Source organism: Marmota marmota, unplaced genomic scaffold (genome assembly GCF_001458135.2).
Source record: "Marmota marmota marmota unplaced genomic scaffold, marMar, whole genome shotgun sequence".
NCBI lineage: Eukaryota > Metazoa > Chordata > Mammalia > Rodentia > Sciuridae > Marmota > Marmota marmota.
The window spans coordinates 3,234,650-3,253,114 of NW_026000243.1; the positions used below are offsets into that span (position 1 = coordinate 3,234,650).

At 36.9% G+C, this 18,465-nt stretch overlaps 1 protein-coding gene across 5 annotated transcripts in view; it reads left to right on the forward strand.

Moving 5' to 3' along the window:
- Fam118b (family with sequence similarity 118 member B) overlaps positions 1-18,465 on the forward strand; it is a 50,902-nt gene that overhangs the window by 29,618 nt on the left and 2,819 nt on the right. For all 5 annotated transcript variants that reach the window (XM_015499015.2, XM_015499014.2, XM_048796098.1 and 2 more), the window contains 4 exons: positions 1,813-2,065; positions 13,350-13,577; positions 16,169-16,297; positions 17,497-17,782. In XM_015499015.2, the coding sequence (XP_015354501.1) occupies positions 1,813-2,065; positions 13,350-13,577; positions 16,169-16,297; positions 17,497-17,782 (896 nt within the window). The remainder of the gene's footprint in view (positions 1-1,812; positions 2,066-13,349; positions 13,578-16,168; positions 16,298-17,496; positions 17,783-18,465) is intronic.

Here is an 18,465-nt window from a genome sequence, read left to right on the forward strand (position 1 = left end):
TTTTTTTTTTTTTTTTTTTTTGGTACCAGAGATTGGACCCAGTGTCACTGAATCAGAGTCACATCCCCAGCTCTTGTTTTTTTATTTTTTTATTTTGAGACAGAGTCTCACCTTGCTAAGTTTCTGAGGCTGACTTTGAACTTGCAGTCCTTATGCCTCAGCCTCCCAAATGTGCCCCCCTATCCAGCCCAGTGGTAACATCTGTTAACAATAGGGAGGATCTTACAATCAAGATTCTTGAGAAATATAGCTTTACATATAACAGGTTGCTTGCCAAAGAATGTAACATCTTGTTGACTTGAACTAGGTCAGGGCCAGAGTTGCCTTAGGTTAATTTCTTTTTAGAAGAAAGTTTGGTGAAAATCAAAGGGAGATCAGTAGAAGAAAGGGATCAAGGGGTGAGAGGGAAGGAGCTGGGGAGTGAGAGTGGCCAAATTATTGTTATATTGTATGCATGTACAAATATGTAATAATAAACCAGGTCATTATGTATAACTATAATGTACCAATTAAAAAAAAGTGAAAAAAGCAAGCAAGCAAACATGGGGTATGGGCAGCACAGCAGGCCTCTTCTATAGAATTATTTTCTTAACTTCATCCTACTGCTCATGTCTATCTGCTAGCCATCAAAAGTGCTGCTGCTTCTCCCCAGTCCCCAGTTAGTTACTATTTTCTGTTCTTGTGAATCCTTCTCTAAGTTTTCTCTACATGTGTATATGGATTTGTATGTAATTCTCTCTCTCTAGTATCTATTATCAGGCTTTTCTAGTAGGAAAACAAACTTTTTTTGAGATCAGAGATTTTGTTTTGTCCATAAGTACATCACTAATACCTATCATATTGTCTGGTATTTACAAGTTTTTCACAATTGTTGAATGACTAAATGCTGGAGTTAGGGGTAGGGAAAAAACTTTGAGAGGTTGTTTCCCCTAAACCACATTTCCCAGACTTTTAAAGTACTTTTTCTTTCTTGGGTTTTATTAAAATGCTGATCCTATTTCTATTCATTTTACTGTTCGGTAAAAAATGGTTGGGAAAGGCAGTCTCTAGAATGAAAGGGGAATGAGGAACAGAAACAAAAACTTGTACCCATGCTATCTCACATGTGCTTTGGAACAGAAATGTGTGCTTCTCGTGGTAAGAAAGGAATGTTTTTCATTTTTTGTCATATCCTTTTATTTTTCTTTCCCTTTCCCTCCTGACCCTTTTTTTTTTTCTTTCTTTTTTTTGCCTAAGGATATCTAAACAAAACTGAGGTCAAATTTGTCCTCATACTTGGCTATCTAGCTCATGCTCAGTTTACAAAATTTATAATTCAGTTTTTTATTGGTTTTCATCTCCTGTTTTAACATTTCTCAATGATAGGAATTTAATTTGTATCGGTTATCTTTTCTCTCTAGAATATAAATCAAAGATGTTCTTCTGAAATGTAATACTAATTTAAAATATAATTTAATTGGCAGAACACAAGTGAGTTGTAATACATTTGGACTTTTTCCTAATATTAGTGGATCTTCTCAGTTGAAAGAATTATGAAGGAGAAAATTCATTTTTAAGATTTTTTTTTTTTTTAGGATTACTGAAACAGGTTTATTTTTCTTAAGCACTTTATTTTTCAGTAGGCACTGGCACAGTATTCTGGTGTTTTATTTAAGTGTCAGAAATGTATTTGGCATCTTTGCAACTATAAAACTCAGAGCTGAAAACTTGTTATATAGAGATAACTGACTATAGCTTTAGTAGTCAGATAGTCTTTCCTGTGCCTCATATCTATTGCAGATACCAGTCCTCTTGTATATTTTGCTATTTCAGGAAGCTGCTTCCAAGCTTAAAAACTAAGAAACCTCGGGAACTTGTGCTGGTGATTGGAACTGGCATAAGTGCTGCAGTTGCTCCTCAGGTTCCAGCCTTAAAATCCTGGAAGGGGTTAATTCAGGCCTTATTGGATGCTGCCATTGATTTTGATCTTCTAGAAGATGAGGAGAGCAAAAAGTTTCAGAAATGTCTCCATGAAGACAAGAACCTTGTCCATGTTGCCCATGACCTTATTCAGAAACTCTCTCCTGTGAGTATCCTCCTATATATCATGGCATTTAAAATTTCCTCAAACCATGACCAGCATGCTGGTTGTAATAGGGGCATTCATTTTGTAACTTGTAGATTTGCATAACATTTGGCTCTTGTGTAAAATGTCTATTTATGGACCGTATTCAGGTTAGTTGTCTTGATCCCATTTTATTCTCTGCTTGTGTGTGGGTATGTGATATAGAGACCTTCATTTACCAAAATGAAGTTACTGTCCCAATATCACTGTATTTTGAATTTACTTTTTCTATTCTCACTATTATAAATTTGTATTCTCTGGCATCCATGCCTTTTAGGGAACATGAGAAAAATTGGAGATAATTCTTAGCATTTTTATGGATGAAACAAAATCAATTCTTAATGTTCATTTTAGAGACAGAAACTCAAAATATTTATAAGGATTTTTATTTTGTTTTATCAAAACCAAGTTGGATAAAGGGCCTCATTGACTTGCTTTGCCTTAAAAATTTTTTTTTTTAAATCAGGACTCGAGCTGGGGCTGTAGGTCAGTGGTAGAGCACTTGTGAGTCACCGGGTTCGATCCTCAGCACCACATAAAAATTAATAAAGATATTTTTAAAAAATCAGGACTCACTATTTCAGACCATGTTCTAAATTTATTTTTCTTTTTGCTACTGGGGATCAGACTCAGGACCTCACTGATGCTAGGCAAGCACTCTACCACAAAGCTGCATCTCCATCCATAGAGTTATAAATTTTAATAAGTCAAATGCACCTTTTAAAAAACATAACTCCTACTTATTAAAAAGTCAGCTATCAGTGATGATTTCCATTTTTACCCCCAAAGAAGTATCCTTAAGAATTAAAAAGATAAGCATTTAAAAATAAATTCCTATTGGTTCATTATAGAACTTTAGGGCTTTTCACTTCCTGTTTTCATTTCCTTGGCCTTAATTGGGAAAAGTTGTTACTTACTTAGAACCATGGAAAGAATTAATGGGGTTTAAAGGGTTCATGGGATCTTCTTTTCACACAACATGCAAATCTAATTCAAACGGATCACATAGCTGTGTGGTGGTGGTGCACATTTGTAGTTCCAGTGACTTAGGAGACTGAGGTAGGAAGATCACAAGTTTGAAGCCATCCTGGGCAACTTAGTGAGACCCTTTCTCCAAATAAAACATTTTAAAAAGGGCTGGGGATATAGCTCAGCCCTTGGGTTTAATTCCCAGTATTTCCCCACAACATCATCAACAACAAAAAATATCATGGAAATAAATGTCAGGAAAAAAAAGTATTAAGTTCATAGAAGAAAATATAACTTCATGGGCTGGGGTTGTGGCTCAGTGGTAGAGCACTCAGGCCCTGGGTTTGATCCTTAGCACCACATAAAGATAAATAAATAAACGTATTGTGTCCATCTACAACTAAAAAATATATATTAAAAAAAAAAGAAAATATGACTTAATGACTTTGTCAGTGATTTAATAAAAATGTAAATAATCTGATCTTAAAATGATAACAGATTTGAATGAACATTTTTTCCAAGGAAGATTGTCAATAAGCATGAGAGGAGGCTAACATCACTAGTCATTAGGGAATTGAAAAACAAAACTACAAGGAGGCGCCATTTCATGGCCACTAGGATAGCTGGTTTATTTATTTATTTGTTTGTTTTCACTTTTTAAATTCTAATTTGCTATATATGACAGCAGAATGCATTACAATTCATATTACACATATAGAGCTCAATTTTTTATCTCTGGTTGTATACAAAGTATATTCACACCATTCGTGTCTTCATACATGTACTTAGGGTAATGATATCCATCTCATTCCACCATCATTTCTAACCCCATGCCTCCTCCCTTCCCCTCCCACCGCTTTGCCCTATATAGAGTTTGTCTAATCCTCTCATGCTCTCCCTCCCAACCCCACTATGAATCAGCCTCCTTATATCAGAGAACACATTTGGCATTTGGTTTTTGGGGATTGGCTAACTTCACTTAGCATTATATTCTCCAACTTCATCCATTTACCTTCACATGCCATGATTTTTATTCTCTTTTATTGCTGAGTAATATTCCATTGTGCATATTTTCTTTATCCATTCATCTACTGAAGGGCATCTGGGTTGGTTCCATAGTTTAGCTGTTGTGAATTGTGCTGCTATAAATATTGATGGAGCTGTGTCCCTGTAGTATGCTGTTTTAAGTTCTCTGAGTATAGACCAAGGAGTGGGATAGCTGGGTCAAGTGGTGGTTACATTACATTCCGAGCTTTCCATATTGACTGCACCATTTTGCAGTCCCATCAGCAATGTATGAGTGTGCCTTTTTCCCCACATAGGATGGTTAGTTTTAAAAAGATAGTAACAAGTGTTGCAGAGAAATTGGAACCCTCATACTTGTTTTGGGGAGCTTGGAGTATAAAATGGTGTAGCCATTTTGAAAATAATTTGATAAGCCCTTAAAAAGTTAAACCATTACTCTATCACTTAGCAATTCCACTTTTAGGTGTTAAGAGACTTAAAAGCACATTTATGCAAGCACTGCACACAATGTTTATAACAGCATTTTTCAAAATAGCCAAAAAATGGCAACAATTCAGGTGTCCATTAATGCAAGAATAGATGGATAAAATGTGATCCAGCCACATTTATTTAGCTTTGAAAACAGATGAAGTACTGATACATGCCATAGCATGGAGGAACATTGAAAACATAAGTGAAAGAGCCAGACAGGGGACACATTGTACAACCCATTCACATAAAATGTCCAGAATAAGTAGGTGCATAGAGACAGAAAGTAGATAAATGGTTGCAAGGGTAGGAGAGGAGAAAAATGAGTAAATGCTGCCGGAGTATGGTGGCACATGCCTGTAATCTCAACCATGCAGGAAGCTGAGACAAGAGGATCACAAGTTCAAAGCCAACCTCAGTAATTCCTATGTCAAAATAAAAAGTAGAAAGTTCTTGGGGATGTGGCTCAGTGGTAAAGTGCCTCTGGGTTCAATCCGTGGTACCAAAAAAAAAGTAAATGCTAATGAGTACAAGGTTTCCTTTTGGGTTGATAAGAATGTTCTAGAATTAGATAATAGTGGTTGTATTTTGTGAATATGCTAAAAAAAAAACGCTGAATTGCTTGCTTTAAAAGAGTAAATTTTATGTAATGTGAACTCTGTCACAAAAATAAAAACAGCAGCCTTTATGCAAATATTTTAGTTGGAGGTACTAATATTTTAAATTTTTTAAATTTAAAAATTATTCCCAAGTCACTTCAAAAATTAGAATAGTAGGAAACACTTCCAACTCATTTTACAGGGTAGATACTATCCTGCTAACCAAAACCAGACAAAAGACATCTTTAAAAAGCTACATACCAGCTGGGCGCAGTGGTGTATGCCTATAATCCCAGCAACTTGGGAGGCTGAGGCAGGAGGATAGTGAGTTCAAAGTCAGCCTCAGTAAAAGCAAGGTGCTAAAGCAACTCAGTGAGACCCTGTCTCTAAAGAAAATACAAAATTGGGCTGGGGATTGAACTCAGGGGCACTCGACCACTGTGGTCAGAGTTCAATCCCCAGTACCGCTCAAAAAAAAAAAAAAATTAAAAATTATTGAGGATTCAAATAATTTTTGTTTATATAGGTCAGATCTATCAACAGTCACTGTGAAAAATCAAAATAAAAATTTAAAATATTAATTTATTTTAAAATAGTATACCCTACTACATGTTAACATAAATAACATTTTATTAAAAATAATATGTTTTCTAAAACAAAAATAAATGAATAAGAAGAGTACTATTGTTTCACATTTTTGCCAATCTCTTTACTATCTGACTTGATAGAATTCGTGAATTCTCATGTCTGTTTTCTATAGTTACTGTAGTTATGTTGTTTTGGTTTAAATATATGAAGAAAATTTAATCTCAGACAGATACATGGTTGGAAAAGAGAGTACTCTTTTAATAGTCTTTTCAGATAATTGTGGATATTCTTTGTTGATACTGTATGGAAAACTCAGTAAGTGATGGATTCCTTCATTTTTATATCAGTATAGAATCTGAAATCCTATCAGTGAAACTTTTCTTATTCTGTTGTATTAAAATCTATTTGTCGTGGGGGCTGGGGTTGTGGCTCAGCAGTAGAGCACTCACATAGCATGTGCGGGTGCTGGGTTCGATCCTCAGCACCACATAAAAACAAAATAAAGGTATTGTGTCCAACTACAACTAAAAAAAAATCTTATCTTTCTGTTTTGCAATTGGAATAAATCTTATCATGTGTGATTTTATAACATCTTACATTGGTCATTTTTTGGAAAATAATGGCTTGCTGAGATGCATATCTTCCAGATGTTGACAGACTTCATTATGCAATCAAAAAGAATTACATTCATGGATATTATCACCAGCTCATCAGAAGAACATTTGGTTGCTGTGAAAGCTCACTGTGGGAGTTGAAAATTTTCTAAAATTCCAACTTTTGCTTGAAAGCTCAGACATTACATTACCATTGGCAACAGTGGCAGCAGTCATCAGTTGTTTTCCTCAAAAGGACAGGCTCACTTCATTTTTGAGAACATGCTTGAGAATACGTGTATCTATTGAACAAAAGTTTGTCAGTCATTCTTTCAAGTAAAAATAGTGTGTGAGGAAAAGGGTGGCAAAATCAGCTTAAAACTAAAATAATTGCTCTCAAATGTTTTCCCTCAATTCAGCTTTCATATTCCAGTATGTTGCAGAAGTGCTTTTTATGCATATGCCCTGTTTCTTTTATTTTTTGATAGTAGTGAGGATTTAACTCAAGGACACTTGACCATTGAGCTACACCCTTACCCCCACCTCCCAGGGTCTCACTAAATTGCTGCTGCTGGTCTCAAGTTTGCCATCCTCCTGCCTCAGCCTCCTGAATGTCTGGGATTAAAGGTGGGCACCACGATGCCCGACTATTTCCTGTTTCTTCACCCAGCATAGTGAAAGATCATGTACTCAAGGGTAAAGATTTAATGCAGATGACAGTTATTACTGCTTTGAGAAGGCCAATGTTAGGTGAAACAGCCTCACACACTTCTTTTAATGGAGTTGGGAAGTGAAGCACACAATCTTTACTGTCACAGTTGAGCTCCACCACCTTGTTTAAGGTACCAGCATTTTGCCCACCATTGTTCTTGAACCATCAATAAAAATTTCAACACAGTTTAAAAGTCATAATTATGTTAACATTATTATGAAAATAATAACTGCTTATCCCCCAGGAGTCTGTGGGGTCAAGTCCGTGGGCCAAATTTTGTGAAACCCTACATATGTAAGAAAAAATACAAGCAACTTAATGACTTTTTTAAAAATGAGGAACTTGGGGAAATTTGAATACTACTGAAGTACTTGATACTAGGGAATCAATACTTTTTTAGTTGTGATACTGGTATTGTAGTTATGTTTTCAACTTGCATATTAAGGAAGGTCTTTTTGTTTTAGGGAATGTAAAGTATCTGTGAATGAAATTATATGATGCCTGGGAATTGACTCCTAAAAATTCAGTGAAGAGGAAAGAAGGCATAGTAGAGGGGAGTTTAGGTTAAACCTAAACAGGATTGGTTCTGTGTGATATTGGGCGATGGTTACATGGGGGGAGGGGGGTTATGCTCTTTTTGCTTTTGTGTATGTTTGGAAATGCCCATATTTTTTAAAAGCCAAATCGGAAAAATCAACAGTAATACAGCAGGGTTATTTGGCCCACATACTGATTCATTTTAATATAATGAGGAAGTGACATTATGGATTCAAGGCAAAGAGTCTGGATTTCAAAATCAGAAAGACCCTGCAATTTCAGTGTACATGGAACCCTGGGCAAGTCCTTTAACCTCTGTTCATTTGTTTGCAGATATATAAGCCTGGGATAGGGGTTAGGGATGAGATCAATGATAGAAGCCCTGGGTTGGATTACCAGCACTGCAAAAACAAAAACAAAAACCCACTGGGATATTAATTACCTCATATGGTTTTGTGAAGAATTAAGTGACACTTAGTAACATTTAAGGAGTGAATTGTAAGCTGAACTAGCCACCCTTTTTCATAACAATCTTGGGAGAAAAGAGGAATTTTTGTTGTTACTGTTGTTTTGTTTTTATTACACGTTTCAAAAAATCAGAGTTACAGGATAGAAGGAAGTGAAGCAACATTGGATTCAGTTCACTGTTTTAAATGAAAGGGGAAAGGCTTTTAAGTTGTGTGGGAATTGGACATTTCCTTTTGACTTCTAAACCTCCCTGTTTTGTTTTTCATTCCATTGTTTTTAGTTACAGAGGCTACTAGTGGGAAATTTAGTTCTAGGATCACTTGGCCTAAGTGAAAGTTTCATTTCAAATCTGAGGAAATCAATGCAGCTACCAAAGCCTCTTTCCTTCTTACTTGATATACAAGATTGAATAACTTACATAAATAGGACTAAAAGATATTGAGCTAAAAATAAGTGATTCAAGAAATATATTTCCAAGTTTTTACCTTTTGTATATCTTTTCTTAGAATCAAGAAAATGTATTCTATACCCATGACTTTTTATCTGTGTGCATGATAATTTGACTGATGTTAAAATATATTATGTACCATTGTGTGTGTATGAGTCAGGGTACAAAATGAAACTATAATAAAATACAAAAAGGAAGTTCTTAATAGCAACAAGAAGGAAGTCACTGTACGCTTTATTGAATTTGCAACTTAATTTTGCTTTTTTGAATAGATATTATTTGTACACTTTGCAGAAATCAAAAGGTTATAAAAAGTTTTGCAGATATTGAAACATTCTTCTCCCATTCTTATGTTTATCTCCCTTCTCTTTGCTAACTCACCTGACACAGGTCACCACTAATGTTTTTTATGTATCTTTCCAGTGTTTCTTTTTGCAGATGGAAGCATGTTTTAGTTTTTTTACTTCTGTGACCAAAAGATGTAACAAGAACAATTTTAGAGGAAAAGTTTATTTGGGACTCACAGCTTCAGAGGTGTCAGTTCATTGATGGCTGACTCCCTTGCTCTAGGCCTGAGATGAGGCAGAACATCATGGTGAAAGGGTGTAGAGGAGGAAAGCAGCTCAGGGCATAGTACCAGGACACAGAATGAAAGACAGAGCTCCCCTCACCATGGACAAAATATATAAATTGTGCCCAAAGGCACAACCTCAGTGACCCACCTCCTTTAGCCACGCCCTATCTGCCTACAGTTACCACGCAGTTAATCCCTATCAGTGTATTAATGCACTGATTAGGTTAAGACTCTTAATAACCCGATTGTTTCACCTCTGAACTTTCTTATATTTCTCACACATGAGGTTTTGGGGAAACACCTCATATCTAAGCCATAACAAAGCAGATCTATAAATATTTCTTCCCTTACTGCCTCCATCTTCCAATTCAAAACATAGCTTTCTGGGCATACTGTCTTGCAGCTTGTTCTACCTAATAGTGTGTCCTAGAGATATTTCCATGCCATTGTCTTATATGTGGTGTGTTAGCTTTCTAACACTATAATGAAATAGTTGCCGTAAAAAGCTCAAAGTTTAGAGATTTTAGTCCATGATTGCTTGTCCCCATTGCTTTGGGTCTATGGTAAGGTAGCACATCATGACAGAGCAAAACTACTGATATCATGAGCCAAGAAGGAAGGAAAAAAAAACTAGAAGGGTCCAGGGTTTCTCAGTCCCCTTCAGGGGCACACATCAGTGGTTTAAGGACCTCCCACAAGGTTCTACAACTTCCTAATAGCATCATTCTGTGGACCAGACCTTTAATACTTGGGCCTTTGGGGACGTTCAAATTGCAACATGTGTACTGGACCATACCAGTTTCCTATATGAGTATTTGGTTTGCTTACAGTCTTTTGCTGTTATGAAACAGAACATTGTTAACCTTGTATATATCATTTTTTTTAATTTTTTGCAGTTTTATCTGTGGAATACCTTCCCAAAAATGGGATTGCAAGATATAAGGGTAAATGAGTTTATAAGTTTGATAGACATTAAAAGAACACTATTTTTTTTTTATGACAAATCTATTATGTTAGTGAGTCCACAGTTGGTTGCCTGTGTGCTGTTAATTTATGAAGACCATGACCCATTCTTAGCCATATAAGGTATGAATCATTCTATCTGTTTAGCACTAGAAAAGAATCTCTGAACCTAGTGACAGCAAAGTATAGCAAGAAGCCTGTGTTCTGGTGGATGCAGCTTGGAACATTGGTTGACGGAAACCAATTAAATTAGAATTGCATCCCCACCAAGCAGAGGCATTGTCTCACCTCAGTGTTCTCATGCTTCTGTTGTGAAGCTACCATTTGTAGTTAACATTTCTTTGATAGGTATGATTAAATAATTGATAATTTTATTAGCTACTCCCTCAAATTAGGGAAAGAGTTTAGCTAATTGAAATGTGTTATATGAATCTGCTTAGGTGGTTCCATGGACACAGCTCTGAACATTGCTGTATGAGAAAGATACACAGAGGAAACCAGGAAGGGTAGCAGGACAACTTTGAGGGAATGCATTAGGAGCTAATCTCTCTCTCTTGCAGCCAAGTGCAATTGACTAGTTTAAATGGGAAATATCAGAACCTTTAAGAATTAATTCTTGAGGTGGTCATGGTGGTTTGCACCTGTAGTCCCAGCTTCTCAGGAGACTAAATCAGGAGATCCACTTGAACCCAGGAGTTCAAAGCCAGGCTAGGCAACAGGTCAAGACCTCATCTCAAAAACTCACTCATTCTTGGTTCAGTATTACCTAATGGAATGGTCTTTCAGGAACAGACTAGGGATCAGATATTTGATTCAACACATACATAGTTACTTTCTCATTTCAAATTCCTTTTCTCCTAGGGGTCACTTTGTTCCTTTAAGCTATAAAGCCAGCTTCCCACCTGAAGTTTGTATTCTAGTTCCTCATTAGTATTCAGAGATACAGTTATGCATGGCCTAGTGATGGGATACAGCTGAGAAACACATCCTTAGGCTATTTCATTATTGTACAAACATCGCAGAGTGTGCTTACAAAAACTAAGATGGCTATGACATCACTAAGTGAAACTATCAAATGGGAGAATGTGGTGTCGTAGGGTATGGTCCATCACTCACCAGAACATCTTTATGTAGCACATGATGTATTTACAAGTGAAGCTCGAAAAGCAATTATTTATTTATACCATATGTTAAGAAACAGTCTATTTTAAATTGATTAGTACTTGATGTTTTTTGTTTATTTGTTTTCTGTGGTATTGGGAATTGAACCCATGGATGCTTTACCACTGGAATATATTTCCAGTCCTTTTTGTTCTTTATTTTGATACAGGGGCTCACTAGTTGAACAGGCCAGCCTCAAAACTTGTGATTTTCCTGCCTTAGCCTCCCAAGTCTCTGGGATTTCAGGCATTCATCACCATATCCAGCTGTTTAATCTTTTTTGGCAGGGAAGGGAGCCACAGGGTACTAGGGATTGAACTCGGGGGCACTCAACCACTGAGTCACATCCCCAGCCCCATTTTCTATTTTTTATTTAGAGACAGGGTCTCACTGAGTTGTTTAGTGTCTCCTGTGCCACTGGGATTACAGGTGTGCACCACTATGCCTGGCTTCCAGCTGTTTAATCTTAACAGTTGCAAATTACAATTTTTAGTTGTAAAATTCCATTAAGTTTTTTTTAATACTAATTTAAAAATATACTAGTTTTTTTTTTTTTTTTTTTTCCTGAGGGGAGATTCCAGGGATTAAACTCAGGGGTACCCAACCACTGAGCCACATCCCCAGCCCTATTTTGTATTTTCTTTAGAGACAGGGTCTCACTGAGTTACTTAGTGTTATTTTTTCTGAGGCTGGCTTTGAACTCCTTTTCCTCCTGCCTCAGCCTCTCAAGCCAATGGGATTACAGGCTTGCACCACCTCACTTGGCCTAGGTATTCTTCATAATAAATCTGTGAATAGATTGCTGAGTTAGGCCAGGGAAAAAAACAGGGAGAGAGATGTTAAATGTTTTTTCCTAACTTCATAAACAGCCATAAAGAATACCTAGGATTAGGAAAAAGAATACTAAACACATTTTAGTTATATCTTTTAGAGGTTATTTTGTAGGTAAGGGAAGTTTAACAGAGCATCACTTTCCTGTCTGAGACCTAATTAGAGGGTGGTTGGTACTGTGCTTTCTCCTCTCTTCTCCTTTAATCCTGATGTTAAATTCTCATCTCTCTGTGGGGAAAAGAGTGTACTTATACATTGCTGGTGGGACTGCAAATTGGTGTAACCACTCTGGAAAGCAGTGTGGAGATTCCTCAGAAAACCTGGAATGGAACCACCATTTGACCCAGCTATCCCACTCCTCAGTTTATACCCAAAGGACTTTAAAATCAGTATACTACAGTGACACAGCCACATCAATGTTTATAGCAGCTCCATTCACAATAGCTAAACTATGGAACCAACCTAGGTGCCCTTCAACAGTTGAATGGATAAAGAAAATGTGAGATTCATATATATATATAAATAATACACACACACAATAGAATATTATTCAGCCTTAAAGAAGAATGACATTATGGCACTGGCTGATAAATGGATAGAGCTAGAGAATATGCTGAGCGAAATAAGCCAATCCCAAAGAACCAACGGCCAAATATTTGCTCTGATATTTGGATGCTATTCACAATGGGAGGGGTGTGGCTAGGGAAAAATAGAGGTACTTTGGATTAGAGAGAGGGGAAGGGAGGGACAAGAATAGTAGAATGAACAGATCCTATGTATGTATATGATTATATGACCAGTATAATTCTATATCATGTATAATCATAAGAATGAGAAGCTATACTCCATTTATGTATTATGTGTCAAAATGCATTCAACTGTCTAGAGCAAATTTTAAAAAATACTCATCTCTCAATATACCTATTTTCATCCTTTTTTAAAATATATTTTTTAGTTGCAGTTGGATATTTATTTATTTTTATGTGGTGCTGAGGATTGAACCCAGTGCCTCACACATGCTAGATGAGCGCTCTACTGCTGAGCCACAACCTCAGCTCCCTATTTTCTTCCTTCTGAAAAATGTCTGTTTTACAGCACTTATGTTTATTTGCATAAGATATAATAGTACTGATCACTTGCTACATGCCAGACATTCTGCTTGGCTTGTATCACCCCATTTTCCTGCGTACAACCATACAGGAGAAATTGTTTAAGTACAAAAAGTTCTTAATAAATTTCTTATTACTTTAAAACAAGCAGCCTTCCAGAATGCCTTGAATTAATTTCTGGTTTCAAATCTCTCCACAGCGTACCAGTAATGTTCGATCCACATTTTTCAAAGACTGTTTATATGAAGTATTTGATGACTTGGAGTCAAAGATGGAAGATTCTGGAAAACAGCTACTTCAGTCAGTTCTCCACCTGATGGAAAATGGAGCCCTAGTTTTAACTACAAATTTTGATAATCTCCTAGAACTATATGCAGCAGACCAAGGAAAACAACTTGAATCCCTTGACCTTACTGATGAAAAAAAGGTAAAAAGCATAAGTGTTTTGAGAATTCATGAGAATTGCTGCTTCCTGATCAGCATATTGGTGTTTATGCAGATCGAGAAAGGAAGATCTTTATCCTTACTTGTGCTTTTGGAGGTTTTTGTTTTGTTTTTTTTTTTGAGATAAAATTAATATATAGTAAAATGCACAGATCTTTAAAGTGTTCAGTTATGAGTTTTGACAGTTTTGCCCAATTTCAAAAGCAATATTAGAGGAACTTCTTTGAACTGTGAGATCTCTTTAGCACCTGATGGTTTCAAATGTTGTAATATTTATTCATAGTTCTCTCTTAGGATCCATTATTTATGGTATCTAGACTACTTTATGATGATTGGAAGAACATTTTTCAGACCAGGTGATAGCTTGAAAGTTGAGGTTCCAACATTTCCGTGCAAACATTAAACTGTCTTTGGAGATATCTGGGGTTCTGGGGTTGAACCCAGGCCTTGCACATGCTTGCAAGTGCTCTGCCACTGAGCTATATCCCCAGCATTTTTAAAAAATTTGTATTTTGAGACAGGGTCTTGCATAAATTGCCCAGGCTGGCCTTGAACTTGTTATACTGCTTCAGCCATCCTGAGTAGATGGCATTACAAGTGTGCTCCACCACACCAGTCTAAGCAGGTGTCTTTTTTTTTTTTTTGTACCAGGGATTGAACTCTGGGGCACTCAACCACTGAGCCACATCCCCAGTGCTATTTTATTTAGAGACAGGGTCTCACTCAGTTGCTTAGCCCCTCACCATTACTGAAGCTGGCTTTGAACTCACGATCCTTGTGCCTGAGCCACTGCGCCCAGCAGCAAGTGTCTTTTTAATGTAATCTATACCATACCTAAACCATCTATCATAATACTTAATTAAGGATGTTGATCTTTGTCAGCAATAACAGAATAAGTGCTTAAAGTCTCATGGTTTTTGTAATTTTTCTTCAATGCTTTGTTTTCTTCAGGAACCTACCTTTGTGGCCACCTTAGAACCCAGCTAAGTATAATCAATAGACCAGCAATTCACTCATTGGCATTCATTGCCCCTGTGCTGCCTCTCCAGAGTAGTAGCTCTAACACCACTCTTGAGGTTTTGCTGACCTGGAAGCTAGGATTTAAGAGGGAATCAAGTTGGGTGTGGTAGTGCATGACTGTAAATCCCAGGCAACTCAGGAAGCTGAGGCAGGAGGATCATAAGTTGGAGGCCAGCCTCAGCAACTTGGTGAGATCCTATCTCAAAACAAATAATAAAAAGGACTGGGGAAATAGCTCAGTGGTAAAACACCCCTGGAATCAACCCCCAGCAGGGAAAAAAAGAAGAAGAAGAAGAATGAAACTGAATTTAGAGAAATGGTGCCATGGAAACTGTTCTTCTATGATTGGAACGTGTTCCTCCTATGCCCCCATGCTTTGTATAGCCAGCTCCTCCTTCATCAATAAGTCTCAACTAAGTTACCTCCCCAGAGAAACCATTTCTGATCATCGTCTTTAAATTGTACATTATTTTGGGTCCATTCCCTTGCCCATTTCCTTTATAGTACTGACTGTAACTTGCAGTTTTTATCTTGGATATTCTTTATGTTTCCTGTTTATTTCATAGGAATAGCAACTCCATTTGGACAGGTATGTGTCAGGCTTTCTTCCCTTCATGACTCAGTACCTGGCACTTAGTAGATGCTGAATAAGTATTTCTTGAATTAAATGATTACATTAAATTCAAAAATTAGTGTCTGGAACAGTTTGTCTACCATTTCTGATATAATCTTCAAAGAGGGCAGGTAGTTATTCATGGGCATCAGAAGCATAAAGGCCTTCCCAAAACTAAAGTTATTTACTGTCAGTCTTGGTATTTTCTTCCTAATTTCATCAGTTGTCTTGAGAGGCATCCCTAGTTTAGGTTTCTCTGGGGTACTGATGTGATTCTTTTAGTACTTCTGTATTGCTTTGCAAGAAACTACCCTGAAACTTTGAGACTTAAAATAGCAAACAGTTTATTAATAAAGTCAATAACCCGTTGAAACTAGGCTCGGCGACTCAGTCTGGTAGTTCTTCGGCTGGTTTTGTGGCTTAGCTGCATTTATCTGGTTGTCAATCTGGACTGCATGGTATATAAGTGGCAAAGAGAAAAATAGGACTAGTTGTGCCAGTACTTTCCAAGCCTCTGTTTGTGTCATGTTTGCTGTTTTTCCAGTAGCTAATGTAAGCCATGTGGTCACACTAGAGTTATCACAAGCAGGGACTACACAAGGGCCTGGTTGATTTCTTGGGCCCATCAGTGCAGCATTTCTCTGTCGCTCTCATGTTTGTCACTGGTAGAAAGGTCCTGTTATTTCTATAAACGATGACAAATGAATTCTGACTTCTGATTATTACTTTCTAAGAGAAATCAGCAGACTTCCTGCCATCCCTTCTTGACAGTTACACTTGAAATGGAAATAGGCCACATCAGGTTTTGCATTCTTGTCCTGTGATACCATGAAGCTGGATGGTTATGTCAGAAGTCCTTTCCTCAAACAGCCTCTTGCCCATTGTGACCTTCAAGCAGGTGCCATTTTGCCACATAGATGAGCTGTCTCTGTGTCGTGCAGGTCCTTGAGTGGGCTCAGGAGAAGCGGAAGCTAAGTGTGCTACACATCCATGGGGTCTACACCAACCCTAGTGGCATTGTCCTTCATCCAGCTGGATATCAGAATGTGCTCAGGAACACTGAAGTTATGGTGAGTGGTGCTGATCTTGCTGAACTCAGGAACTCTCCTGGGAGCCTCTCTAAATATGGCATAGGTCTTAAAGGGGGAACATTTTCATTAATCAAAAGCTGGGGGCTGGGGATATAGCTCAGTTGATAGAGTACTTGCCTCACATGTGCAAGGCCCTGTGTTCAATACCCAGCACCACAAAAAAAAGCAAAAAAAAAAAAAGCTGAAAGGTCAGACATCCTTCGTATGCCTTTTAGCTTCTGAGTGTGCAAGCCATCCTGGGAAATGGAGAACTTTCCTTCAGATCAGGACAGACTCTTCATTTGTACTTGCAGCCAGCAGATGGTACTCTCATCATTGGCATCATCCTTATATACAAAGAATACACTGATACCTTTCTTCATTGTTTTATTAATAACTGGGCCAAAAATAATTTAGGCAACTTTTTACATACTAGTCGCTATTAGAGCATACAATCCAAAGAGCTTTTTGTTAAAACAAAAATGGCCTAAATTGAATTAAGTACACCCACTCACATTTAAACTGCTTGATGGAAAAAAATTTGAAAAATTTTGGCTAGGATGATAAAATGGAAGTTTTCTTTTGTTTATTGATCTTTAGGGTGTAAGTTTTGGACTTGGTCACATGTACATGTTTAAACCAGAAGTACTTCCTGGCCAGTGATATGTAGGGGAATTCATTGCCCCCCCCCCCAACTCAGTGCTGGCTATTCTTAGGACTAGACCACATAGAATGGTAGTAGATTCCTTACATGGTACAGCCAAAGTAAATCCAGGAAATGTATTTTCTAATAAGGGATTTATTATTATTATTTTATTTACTATTTCTAATAATAAGGGATTTATTCCTTGACATCTTCTAAAACTGCATCTACAACTGAAATTTAGTGATTAAAAAATTATTTGTAACATTTTTAAATTTGTGTATATTTGTAAATATATACATACACATTACACATAACATTCACACCCTTGTTTATATTCTAAGTAGTCAGACTTCTTTGAGCAAATCTATTGAGGACCCATGGTTCAGTTTGTAAAACAAAACAAAACAAAACAAAAAGGCAAATGGAGTCAAAAAAATTTGAATCTCAGTTAATTGGTCATTGTAGTTGCTAAATGTTGACTTTTTGTTTTAGACATGCCTTGTATCAGGTATTTGGTATGATTAATATATTTTGGTTTTTTTTCCCCTTTAAGAGAGAGATTCAGAAACTCTATGAAAACAAGTCATTTCTTTTCCTGGGTTGTGGCTGGACTGTGGATGACACTACTTTCCAGGCCCTCTTCCTAGAAGCCGTCAAGCATAAATCTGACTTAGAACATTTCATGCTGGTTCGGAGAGGAGATGTAGATGAGTTCAAGAAACTTCGAGAAAACATGCTTGACAAAGGAATTAAGGTCATCTCCTATGGAAATGACTATGCTGATCTTCCAGAATATTTCAAGCGACTGACATCTGAGATCGCCACGAGGGGTAGATCAGGTAAGAAGCATTTTGAGACTAAGAGGAGTCTAAGAGTAATAGCCCTTTGGCCTTCTATGTGTTTATGATGGGTAAAATCATTATCAGGATACAGAATGCAGTATCTGATCATACTTCAAAGGGAGGTCAGTCTCCAAGTTAGACTTAAATGCCATTTAGGTAATAGGAACGTGGACAAAAGGCATACTCTAGCAATTCAGTATAAATGTAGGAGGAACAAGAAACATGTAAAAATGTTCAGCCTTACTAGTTCTCAATAAAATGCAATTAAAATTTAGATTTCAAGGGCTAGGGTCGTAGCTCAGTGGTTAAGAGTGCTCGCCTATCATGTGCGGGATCTTGGGTTTGATCCTCAGCACCACATAAAAATAAATAAATAAAATAAAAGGTATTGTTTCTATCTACAACTAAAAAATATATTTTAAAAGAAGAATTTAGATTTTAAAACTGAGAAGGATTACTCAGTTTTGGCTAAGGATATGGGGAAAGAAATTTTTTCTTGAAGTGTTTGTATAGTGTTTGGTGGTGAAAGGAAGGTAAAGTTTGTTGTTTTTTGTTTTTTGGTTTTTTTTTTGTGGTACTGGAGATTATGTATTTCTGATTATTTTCTTCTATGTGTTGTTTTTTAACCTAGAACCTCAGTACTCTTACCACTGTGCAAATTGCCAGCCCCCACCCCCACC